This window comes from Lissotriton vulgaris, chromosome 3_1, assembly GCF_964263255.1.
Source record: "Lissotriton vulgaris chromosome 3_1, aLisVul1.2, whole genome shotgun sequence".
Lineage (NCBI taxonomy): Eukaryota > Metazoa > Chordata > Amphibia > Caudata > Salamandridae > Lissotriton > Lissotriton vulgaris.
In genome coordinates, this window is record NC_141689.1 from 1,148,629,870 (window position 1) to 1,148,643,081 (window position 13,212).

General features: G+C 45.7%; 1 protein-coding gene across 1 annotated transcript in view; it reads left to right on the top strand.

The window, feature by feature from the left end:
• LOC147727588 (uncharacterized) overlaps positions 1-10,117 on the top strand; it is a 92,964-nt gene extending 82,847 nt beyond the window's left edge. Inside the window, exon 16 of the mRNA XM_086963142.1 lies at positions 10,071-10,117. Within this exon, the coding sequence (XP_086819268.1) occupies positions 10,071-10,082 (12 nt within the window). The 3' untranslated portion in view covers positions 10,083-10,117. The remainder of the gene's footprint in view (positions 1-10,070) is intronic.
• Positions 10,118-13,212: the final 3,095 nt, after the last annotated feature.

Here is a 13,212-nt window from a genome sequence, read left to right on the forward strand (position 1 = left end):
TAGCATTTATCTATGGACATACGTTGTAGCCTATCAAACACTTCCTTTTCCTTAACCTCCTTATCACGCTGAAACTGCTCTGCTTTCTTTACAATTATAGCAACACCATCTCTCTGATTACGTTTAGTCTGTCTGATCTCTTTCTGTCGGGCTTCTTTACGCCACAACCGAAAGGCATCAAACATGGCCGGCCTTGACTTTCTCTCAAACAATTTAGTCTCAAGATTATCTAAGATCGTTGTCTCAAACCTACCATGAGGTGGCCAACTAAGGGCACCATCTTTTTTGGTATAACGGATCCAGTAATCATTAAAAGTAATCGGGCCTAGCCCGTGTTTGCTATAGAGCTCATAAGTGGGAGTTCCAACCGGAGGTATCGGACACGAGTCCTCCAGTCGGGAATCCGTACCACAACGTCTGAAACAACTAAACAAAGTACTGCGACCAGGCATCTTGCACACTAGCCGAGTTTCACAAACGTCAAGGGTTACGGGATTTACCAAGTCCCTGCAAAGAGCAAAAACCCTCGGTTTTTGGCGACTGCAGTCGTCAAATATCACAACAAAGTACCAAGAACCACAAATGCAATGGAACCATGCAACAACTAAGCAACCACAACCAAGAACTCTGGGAGCGACCCACAAATACTTAACTCAAAGATCGATGGCGTCACCAGGAAGGCCCGTCAGTCGTCTCGCTATACCAAGGTCTACGCCAGGCGCCAAAACAGGTCTACAGTCAGGGCAGCAGTCCGTCGCAGCCGTCAGGAGGCGGGAATCTTCGCGGGAAAAGTCTTCGGGCCACTTGTTTCGACAACAGGATCGATGAAGCGGAGTGCACCTTCCCTCGGAGATTTCACACGAAGTTCCTCACGATCGTCGGGCTTGGACCGGTACCACTGATGCAGCCCCACGTTGGGCGCCAACTGAAGGACTGGGTTATTTAAGACCCAGCGGTGCCAGGGGACAACACCTGAAACCTTCGTGGGTAACCTGCTCCGGCGTACGAATGACAGAGACACGGGACACTTCCTTCGGCGTCAAAGATTCAAGGTTTATTTACTGCAGGGAAACACAGAAGTCACAGGAAGTACAACGAGTGTAGTTCGGGGAGACTGCTTCAAATTGGTTCTGTGGATCGCTCCTTTTATACATAATTCTCCCATAGGTTTACATGGTATACAAAGGTTTACGACTTGGTTCCCACAATTATCCCCGAGAGGGGTCACTTTGGTCGCTTTGATACATCCAAGGTCCGGGCATAAGTGCGGAAACATTTGGCGGTTCCCAACTGTAAAAACCCATCTTCCCACCATTAGTACATTCCAATCGGCAGTAAAACAGATCGAAGAAGGAACAAGAACAGGTGCAGAGGAAGATGGAGACAGTGGGGAGATTGGAAAGGGTGTAAAAGGGGAGGTATCGAGAAACACGAGCTACGGGCATCAAAGGGACGTGCCTAATGAGATGCACGGCTGAGACAATAGACCGGCACGGCAAGATGAGCCTCGAGCGGGGCCATCTGCCTTACAGTATCATCCCCCTCGTCATAAAGACACTTTCAAAGAACATGTGTCTTCCACGGATGTCTTGGGAATCCCAGGGTCGCGAAGCGGACAACGTCCGTTCGCTGGCTACTTGAGGGCAAGAGACAAAATGGATGCCGTATCTAAGATGGAACCCGTGGGTACAGATGAAAAACCCACGTAACAAACGAATGGTTTAAGTTAGCACAGCGAAACTGCGCACACTTATGAAACTCGTCATTTGCGGTTCGTAGATACCGGACTCGACCATATTCGTGCGAGTCGAAAACACCACTTACAATTGTCACGGAACCTCAGCTCACAGGTCTCTTGGTCCGCGACCGGCGCCTGGGAATCCGCCTAGGCCCATCATTGCACGTCTTTTGAATTACCGTGATCGAGATGTGGCCCTGCGCGCGGCAAGAACCAAGCAAGATTTGACGTATGATGGAGTCCCCTTCTCGATCTATCCGGACTTCACTCCTATAGTGCAAGAGGAAAGGCACAAGTTTTTTGATGTAAAGAAAATCTCCGAGCGGCACAGATTGACTATGTATTGTTATACCCTGCCAAACTTCGAGTGACGCACCAGGGTAGGCAGCGTTTCTTTACGAATCCACAGCAAGTGGAGGATTTCCTCCGAACACTGAAGCGAGCAAATCGAGGTGGAGGGGGTCGGGGTTCTGCCCAGCACGCCGATGATCCGGAGGCAGATGAGGAATAATGAATGGAAAATCTCGCAGAATGGACACTGATCTTTGGAGTGAGACAAATGGCGGTTCTTCTGTGATGCTGGGACTGAGGACACTTGTATGGTGAGACTCTAAAGACAATATCGGTTGTTCCGGTGGTAAGGTATTCCAGGCACCACCTCCCCTCGCCTGACAGAGCCCAGAGGTAACATAGTGCCTGGGGCTTGTGGGGAGGGGAGGGGCTGTGTCGCTGTCTAGAGCTGAACCCCAATGGGTGTTCCCCTATGCTGGCGTTTATCACCTGGGTGGCGTTGGTGATGTTGATGTTGGGGAGTGGGGTGGGGGGTAGAGCATTCTGGCAAGTTTGGGTTGCTTCAGTGGGTGGGGGGGTCGGAGAACATGGGGTTGGGATGTTACTGTGTTGTGTGGATACTTACCATTAGCATCTCTGATGGCAGGAGAGGCTCTGGGGGAGGGGGTGAGAGGGGGGTGGGATGGGGAGTTGGGATTTAGGGGATGTGTGTGATATTGGCTGGTGGATGCAAGTATCAATGGCTGCAGGTGATGACGTACGGGTGTGTTATGATCGCTGGTAGAGGCACTAATATTGAGAAGGGAGTGTACGTATGGACTCAGTATTGGATGCATCAAAAGAAGAGGCAAATACGTAGGTGTATTGTTGATAGAGACTATGGCAGGGCAGGTTAAGGATCTTAACATACAGGTTTTATCTTGGAATGTGAGGGGGTTAAACAATGCACGTAAATGTAGACAGGTACTGGCGTATTTAAACAGCCAGGGAATCCATGTGGCGATGCTACAGGAGACGCACCTACACCCGCAGTCACAAAATACCTTTGCAGCCATATGGGTCTCTTCTTACTCCTCATATGCTAGAGGGACTGCCCCCTTGATTAAACAGGGTGTCCCGTTCACACTGGTGGGCTCCCTGTCAGACCCGCAAGGTAGATATGTCATTGTTTGGGGGCGGCTGGGCTGAGATACAATCAAATTGGCCAATTGTTATGCTCACAATGTGGATACGCCGGAGTTCTTTACCATGCTATGGGGACAGATCGTGGTGGTGGGGTCCACACATGTGATTTGGGGAGGCAACTTTAATGTCAGTCTGGTCCTTGTGATTGATAGGATGGAGGGTTCTGTGCAATCCCGAGAGCTACTGCTAGACTTAATGGCAGGGGAAGACTAAACTGATGGCTGGAGGCGATTGCACCCCAATGTGAGAGAGGGCACGCACTACACAGCGCACACAGGATGGTGGGCGAGAATAGATTACTGTTTACTGTCGCGGGGGCTGGTTGTGGGCCTGGAGAAAGCAGCACACCTGCCGCGCACGTATTCTGATCATTGCCCAGTGGTGATCACGCTTAATTTGCCTGGCCTTGAGAGACCGAGGCCTACATGGCGGCTACAGCCCAAGGCACTGTTGGATTTGGTGTTCCAAACGGAACTAGGAGAAGAGATTAAGGATTTCTTTGCACAAAATAAGGGCTCTGTGGACAGTATTGAAATCATATGGTAAGCCTTTAAAGTCACTATACGCGGATACTGCATCTCTAAGAGCTTTGGGGTCTTGCGGGACATCCGGCGTACGTTGAGTACTCTAGAACGTGACTTGAAGAACATAGAGGATCGTATGGTGCGTGGGGGAGAGGTGAAATTGCAGGCTGAATTTAGAAAAGTGCTGACTGCATATGAGGAGGAAGCCTTTAGAGAAGCAAATTTCAGAGGACGGCATTGGGTGGCACGCAGATATGGAGAGGAGAGCGCCCAGGGAGGGCTTTAGCTGAGATTACTAGATGTCCCAGATTCAGTCATTTAGTGTTAGAAATTGAAACACAAGAGGGGACTCTTAGACATGATACGATGGGCATATTGGATGCCAACAAAGCGCACTATGAAGCACTGCACACTACACAAAAGGATGGCAAAGTGGATATGGAGGAATTCCTGGGGGATGTGGCAATCTGTTGGTCGAGTGATACATATAGGCAGTTTTTAGGCGCCCCTTTGGAGACTGATGAGATAAGGGAGGCGATAATGTCCTGACGAAATGGGAAGGCGTCAGGATTGGATGGTATCCCAGCTGAATTTTACAAATGTTATGTGGATATTATGGCGGCGGTGTTGCGCGAAATATTTGAGGAATCCCTGGCAGACGAGATACTGCCAGCCTCGATGAGAGAAGTGGTCATCACCTCGCTATTAAAACCTGATAAACGCCCCCAGAAAACCGACTCCTATCGACCGATTTCGCTCATCAACTGTGACACCAAAATCCTAGCTAAGGTCTTGGCTTGACATTAATAATTATTAAGATTGTCCTTCCCGACCAAGCGGGATTTATCCAAGGGCGAGCCACAACACATAATTTACGAACTCTCTTCTCCCTAATACAGACGAAAACCACTGACTTCCCAGTAGCGGCGATTTTCTTGGATGCGTCAAAGGCATTTGACTCTGTGGAATGAAATTATTTGATCAAGGTATTACAGAGGATGGGCTTCCCGCCCATCTTTGTGAAATGGATCAAGTTGCTGTATTTTAAACCAACGGCAAAGATAGTGATCAATGGTCATTTAGAGAAGTGTGGCTCACTGGTTAGAGCAGGCAGACCTGGAAGCAGAGGTCAGCCCGGGACCAGGGTTCAATTCCCGGCTCGGCGGGTCTTGAGTCCTAAAATGTCCATGGACTCAACAATTCTCGCTCCGGTGCCTATTCCATTCATGGGTTCACACTCTGCGACTCTGGGCAATAGCTTGCTTAATCTCCACAACGGCCCCTCGCGGCGGGATGCCTGGCTTTCACCTTGTGGATACCCTGCCGGGGTTATCTCACAGGGGAATACCAGGACGGGTTCCCTAAGCAAGCGCTTAGAAACCAGTGGTGATTTGCGCTATATAAATTCCTGTACATTTACATTTACATTTATCTTTGGCGATGGGGATCACAAGGGGCACTTGTCAGGGCTGCCCGTTCTTACCATTGCTTTTTGCGATAGCAATCGAGCCATTAGTGGCCAGACTACGGTAGATCCATAATGATAGAGCGTTCCAGTGTCAACAACGGCAGGTGTTAGCGTCGCTTTATGCTGACAACATTACACTCTATGTGAGGGACCCCAAACACAACCTGAACCCACTTCTTAGAGAGTTCCTAGTTTTTAGTAGACACTCATGGATTAACATAAACTGGAGTAAGTCACAGTTCTTCCCCCTTACGCCGGTCGTGACTAGGTTCCCCCTAGATTTCCCATTGCAGTGGTGTGATGGCGAACTTAGATACCTGGGGATACAGGTCTCCCGGTATCGAGAGGAGACACTTAGGTTAAATTATGGCACAGCAATAACTAAATTGGAGGCTAAGATTACTCGATGGAACGCGCTGCCACTTTAGCTAGCGGGCAGAGCGTCCCTGGTGAAGATGGTAGTGCTTCCCCAATTATTGTACCTCTTCCTCAATGTCCTGTACTACCCTGGTGCCTATTTCTTTAAGAGACTACGCACTGAAATGCTGCGGCTGGTTTGGGGAGGTAGGCAGCCTCGCCTTAAATGGGGTATTATCACACAACCATACGATAAGGGAGGGTTCGATGTCCCAGACTTTGATATCTATTATTTGAGTGCACAAGCTCACTACGCGTATCACTGGATGGCCCCTACACCATTCATGCCTCAGCTAGCGGGGGAGGACTGGGTGGCTCGCCCGCTACCACTTAGTGGGGTTATACATGGTCCACATAGCGTAGTGGAGTCTCCTCTCACAACGGTCACCTGTACGCTGGATGCGTGGAGGCACGTGGCGCGCATTCTGGGGACACAGTTACTGTATTCGCCGCGTATGCCCCTCACCTATCACCTGAGCATGGTTATATTGCAGGAAGCAGGGTTTCGAGCCATGTGCACACGACTGCGGATTACCACATGGGGTGATCTGTTTTCTAGCGGACAGTTTCAGACAACACAACATATGTTCCAGGGGGTTCAACCCACACCACTGGAGGTATTTTTATATATCCGTTTACGACAGGTAATGAGGAAGTTGCTCCCGGGGTTTCCCTCTGAGCCGGACACTTTTTCCCCCTTGCACCTTATCCTTAGTTCACCTGACGGGAAGCACTTAGTGCCGAAATTATACAGAACGATACGGGCAGATAGGAAAGAACCTACTGGTTCTGCACGTGCCCAATGGGCGGAAGACCTGGGGCAGGACATATCGGACGAGCAGTGGAGGTACTGCTGCACCACTACGGAGAGTATATCTGCTAGCTGTAGATTCAAGGTCATCCATTATAAATTTTTGCAACGTTTATATTATACTCCTGCCTGAAAATATCGTATTCACTTAGCAGATAATGATAGATGCTTAAGATGTCGGAGGCTGGGGCGGGATTCCTACATTTGGCTTGGGGTTGCCCAGCTATAAATATGTATTGGTCACAGGTACATGGGGCACTTGCACGCATGGGAGGCATTACTTTTGAAATGGACCCTTTGGTGATGGTATTGGGGTATACCAGGGATATCCATAAGCAGATGCGGAAGCTTTTTGACATTGCCCTTCTTCTGGCAAAGCGTAGGATTGCTTGTAGATGGGGTAGGGGGAGAGCCCCAAAAATTCAAAGAATAGCTGCATGATCTTATTTATTGTTAGGAGCAGTTCTCAGTATATTCGGAGCTGTTGCCGATGCCCTCTAGACCGAAGGATGTGTGGGGACCACTGCAGACATACTTGATGGAAAATGAGGTGGGAGACTGGGGGAGATATAGAGAATGAAAACCCTGGAACGAGGAATCTTGGTGTGTAATTCCTATGCTGTGGGTTATGGATATGGAAAGGTTGTTGTATCCGGGTATTGTATAAATGAAGAATTGTTAAACGCCCTGTTATTTGCGCCACTTTATCTTTGTGTACTACCATGGACTCTGTTACATCTATGGAATGCACTATGATGAATCGCCTAGTTGGGGACCCCCACCCTTGGTGGCCACTACTCTGGAAAAATGCAATGCCCCCTCATGTGATGGACTAACATGTCAATGTTGTTAACGATTGGGCTTATTCCTGCATAGCCGCACGGCTGTTTTATGGGTTATGTCTCATGCTTTCTATGTGGACGATGTAGTGACACTGTACTGAGTCGATTGTATATGATGTAATGTTGTAACATGTTCAACAACAAAACTTTCACAAATAAAGTTTAAAAATATATATATATATGAACAAAATGCTGAGTTTAGGAACAGTGGGCCCTTGAATTTAGGGTGATTCAGAGGGCTATTTACAAAGTGTAATCTTTCTTACTAGCTAACTTGCATTTGTAACAAATGTCATAGTGTTCTGTATTCCTGAAAACACTACCCCACCTTTGGCCATGTCTGAACTGAGGTGGCATGGTGAGCAAAATAACGATGGATTAAACCCAGATCTGTGACTGGGGGTGAATGTTTTGCCAATGTGCAACATTCCATCCATCATCTTCTGTGTTTTGTTGTTCACCCCACGTGGGAAGGGTATGCCCAGACGTGGGTCCCGTGCTCACTACACCACTGGAGTCAAGCTATCCTAGTTGATGACGGCTGATAGCAAGAAACCGGTCCTAGGATGCTTGATTCTGGTCCAGGGAAGTCATGGCTTGGCAATTCGAGCTTGACTGTTCCCATGAGGCACAGGGTCAAGACTGATTTGCATATGGCGATGTCTGAACTGGGGTGGTGTAGTGAGCAAAATAACGATGGATTAAACCCAGATCTGTGACTGGGGGTGAATGTTTTGCCAATGTGCAACATTCCATCCATCATCTTCTGTGTTTTGCTGTTCACCCCATGTTGGAAGGGTATGCCCAGACGTGGGTCCCGTGCTCACTACACCACTGGAGTCAAGCTATCCTGGCTGATGACGGCTGATAGCAAGAAACCGGTCCTAGGATGCTTGATTCTGGTCCAGGGAAGTCATGGCTTGGCAATTCGGGCTTGACTGTTCCCATGAGGCACAGGGTCAAGACTGATTTGCATATGGCCATGTCTGGACAGGGGTGGCGTGGTGAGCAAAATAACGATGGATTAAACCCAGATCTGTGACTGGGGGTGAATGTTTTGCCAATGTGCAACATTCCGCCCATCATCTTGTGTGTTTTGCTGTTCACCCCATGTGGGAAGGGTATACCCAGACATGGGTACCGTGCTCACTACGCCACCGGAGTCAAGCTATCCCAGCTGATGACAGCTGATAGCCAGAAACCAGTCCTAGGATGCTTGATTCCGGTCCGGGGAAGACAGTTTGGGCTGGACTGTTCCCTTAAGGCACAGGGTCAAGACTAATTTGCATATGACCATGTCTGAACTGGGGTGGTGTGGTGAGCAAAATAACAATGGATTAAACCCAGATCTGTGACCTGGGCGAATGTTTTGCCAATGTGCAACATTCCGTCCATCATCTTGTGTGTTTCACCATATGCTGAATGCAATCATCATATGTCCATAAGCAAACTAAAATGCCGAATAGGGGTGGGCACTTTGCATTACACATGTAACATGGAGTTCTGGTCAAATACAGCAAACCACCATGTAGCAGACTTTTTTCTTACGGGCCCTATGATGATTTTCAGGCGCTAGGAGGGGACCCATTGATATTTTCCCAATGCGGGCGGTCACAGTGAGAAAGCCGCTGCTTGAGTAGAAAATCTACTGAAAAACCAACTTGAGATGCAGTACCATGTGGTGTTATTCATGCTGATAACTCCCGGAGCTAAAAATCAGTGCGAGCAGCACAACATGCTGATTTCTGCTGGTTCGTGGAGCTCTGTGGAATCTCGTGGAATTTTCATCTAATTTGGTTGAATTCTAAAGAGTGAAACTCCATGAGTTACACCCAGCTCTAATGCCAACCTACAGACTAAAACACATGCACACAGTGGGGTGATGAACAAGCCAAAGGCAAGGGATTTGAGAATCAGATAGTTTGTGGACTGTTGCTTGATCATGGTTTAGTGTTTTCCTGAATTGCAGCAGGGATGGGGAAGATCTTGGGTGCATAGATAGGAATGGCCTCTTGCCTTTTTTTATTGTTTACTCTTCTTTGTCTCCTGTCTTAATGTGGTGATGGCTGTGGTTGTGATGAGAACCACCAGAGGCGGTCAGCTTGTCTGCCTGATATGTGGAGGAGCAGGTTATAATGGGGTTGTACATATTTTGCTGGTTTTGAATGTGGTGTACATGGCATGGGGAGCAAAATGGAGTTCTATCAGGTAGGGGAGGTGTGACCATTTTTCTGCAGCATCTAAATGAGAGGTGCTGAGGCATGCAGGAAGCCCTAAGGTTGGCCCAGTGTGGAACCTATAAGGGTGTGAGGCATGGAGTTTCCATTATACTGGTCTAAGAGTATGAGGGCTTGAATTGCAGTTCTGAAGTCCCTCTCTTATGTTCAGGGAGTCCTCTGGATGAGTGGGAAACATGTGGAAATAGATGCACAACAAACAATTCTAATGGTTACTTTGTATATCAAGTGTGACAGCTTGTACATGTCAAGTACAGGTCTACTCCACCCGGTAGTTACCATACTGGGTAATTACTGTACTCATGTTAGCGATAATTCCGAGAGCAGTATTACCTCATGGTTTTCCTGCAAAACTTCAATGAGGGAATCTATGTGCAATGTACTCAGGGCTAAAATTGTACAATTTCTAAATGAAAGTGCATAGAATTATGAAAATTGATCAAGCAGATACAAATCCAGTTTATTTCAGAGTTTGTATGTCTTTTTTCAAATGCAGGGCATTATCGGTTCCTCAAAGTGAAATATGTGCACTTAATTACCTATTTTATGTCTTCCAGCTCAAAAAGTGAACTGTCATTTGAAAAATACTTGATGTGTTCATTAGGTAAGTAACACTTGAAACATTTGACTGAATCCTCTCTAAAACTGATCAAATAAGTCCCAGCACAGGTATGTAAGTAAAACCAGAGCTCAGTTACAATTGCTGGTTACTGATTGTGTCATGTTAGTTTTATTACTTCAATAGCTGTTAGCTGTCTAGCAGCTTTATGTGGAATTGGATATGCCATGGATATGCCCTATGGCATTCCGGGAACATCTCTCTTAAGGTTCTTCTTAACATACGATCATGTATCACACAGACATGCACAAGAGGAGGCTGTGCCATGAGACAAAATAGACCTGAATCTTCTGTAGACACAGAAGATGGTGGGGGTAGGTGGCAGGAGATCAGGTATTTTTCTTTATTTTTGTGACATGGAGAAGGAGCCATATTATCTATGGCTCCCCCAATGTCACCTCTGCCCTGTGTAGAGGTTGTGGGGGGGTGGGGGGGGCAGATGATTTTGGGGGACATGCATATTAGAATATTATAAATTGGTGAACAGTGAATAACGTTTTCACCTCAGGGTCTGAGTAACATCATAGACAACTCAAGCTTCACTCATGTATTTTTGTATGGTTCTTTTTTGGGACCTCTTAAAAAGAGGAGCTGTATACATATCACAGGCTTGAGGCTAGACATCATAAATTGCTGATTTTATGTGAATCATGTTATATGTTTTTATTTAAATTATCTGTTTTTAAATTGAAAGCTTGAATCCCAGAAATGCAGACATGGACTTTCATTCTTCATGAAGTTTTATTAAGTTAGGTGATTGTGAGACACGTTTCTAAGAAGTAGGAAAATGAAAGCAAGTGTTATTGGAAAAATTATATTCTTATCTAATTGAACTAGGGAAGATCTTTATTATGAAACTATCTTTCAGATGTATTTCTTCCCAAAAGATTAAAGTGATCATTATTAATGATATGTCTGTTTTCTTTTCAGATGGCGCTTACCTGGGTCTTTGTGGATTGCTTAAAATGCATAACCTATTAGGTGTTCTGCAGACTGTTTTTGTGTAGATGATGATCATGTGACATAATATGAAATAAAACTCATACCCCAAATACTCAAACGTTGGTCTCATTTCATCAATAGCCACTAGCTTTCAAAATGCCTTACTATGAATTGCTCAGGTAATATAAAGTGTTACGTATAGTATATTTATAAGTGCGGATTCTCCACCTATAAAAAGGCAAGTCTATCTTTTTATGTGCAGAGACTTGGCACTCGTAAAGTTACTACTTGTAAATCCCTTTGTGCTTAGCAAACATTCATAACTTGTACGAAAGTGTAAGTTTACCTTTGCGAATCAGGCCGTCAGACTCACCAGTGGTAAAGATGGTTTTAGCCTCTTCAGTATACTCCAGAAATGTGTCTAAACAGAGCAGTTTTCTGAAAACCTCTTCTTTGCTATCGTCCAATATTTTCATCAAATGTTCAGTAAGGACATTTGGAATTTCAATCCCACCGCTCTCACGACCCAATAATCGATTTACTGGCTAATTTACATCCTGATGAGGTGTTTCTGGATGAAATGATGGCAATGGTTATGTATCTGAGGTATATTTAACTTCTTTGTGAATATGTGTGTTATCTTTAATATGTATAAATAAAGGTTTGCAACTTTTAATACTGCAAATGTAGGTTATTTGTTTAGGTTTGGATAGGTATAAAAGGGATTGCAGCTCTGAAATTAATTTAACTTTGTAGAAACTTGCTTATTCACTAATGTGAGTTTGATGCTAGTTCAAGACGGAGATCGATATATCAGGAGAGAGAGAGTGTGAGAGAGAAAATAACAGCAGAGACAGGGAGACAATTAGAGCTTGACAGAAAGGTTCACCCCCCCCACCCCACCACACCCTATCTACCCGTGGTTTTCTCTCCTTTTCTCTCTCATCCCTTTGTCTCTAGCTATCTATAATTTGTGGCCATTTGAAATGTGACAGTATTGGCCATGAATTAATTTCTCATTACAGGCCCATTTTGATATTCAGAACTTGCCTGTAATAATAACATGAAGTCACTATTCAAATATAATAACTTACTACAAGTGAGTAATAATGTTTTCCTGTGAACTCACCTGAAGAAGAAGGAAGCTCATCTATGTAAGAACACTTTCTGAAACAGATGGTATCCTACATGCTGAAACTGGGTGATACTGCAGGTTGCAACTGGTGAGGAAGAAGGACATGAACAACACCACCTCAGGCAGAGTACTGTGGGGTAGTCTTCTCCAGGCACAGAGGCTAATGGGGAGGAGCCACGAATGGGGGCCCTAACCTCAGCAGGAGAGAGGAAGGCGGGGTGATTGGGAGAGTAGTAACCTCCGCACCACAGTGTATGACAGAAGAAATATAACAGCCTAGTTCCCGAAATCTCTCTACTTTTGTTTAAAAAAAGCTAGGAATGTATTAGCTTGTTACAAGTGAGCACAGGGGAGCAGCCATGAGATCATGCTCTGTAGGAAGCCATGGTTGCCACCATGTTCCTTACCAGATCTCTGCATGAACCCTTATTAAAACGTGTTTAATTGGTATTGCGGAACCATGCATTCTCACCTAATAACATACCTTGAACAAAGGAGCGCTGGACTTGTTAATGAGAATCTGATCACATAGAAAACAGTCGCTTATTGAGATATAAGAAGACAATTAACACAAGATGAACAGCATTACTGATTAGCAGGTAATGTTGGCTTCTCACTGAGACCATTTCTCATTAGCCCATGGAGAACTATAATATCACCAACTGGAATGAGCTACAGAAGGACTGAATGCCGGCCAGAAAACCCACTTGACTGTGCCTTTGCTCTCCTGGAAACCATGGGACCGACATACCTAGCCATTCTGCATTCATACACCCTTTAATTTACAAAATCACAGCAGTAGTGTCCTCAAAATGATTTTTTTCTTTTTAATACATTTTGCAAGTCATGAAAGCCTTCCTCACTTGCGAAATTAGTTTTGATACCCATTCGAAATCAAAACTAAGAGGGCGCATGAAAAGGGTGTCCGCTCCGTATGCAAGTCATAATCATATATATCAATAATTTGAGACCACAATTGCAGGAGCAAACCACTGATTGTTTA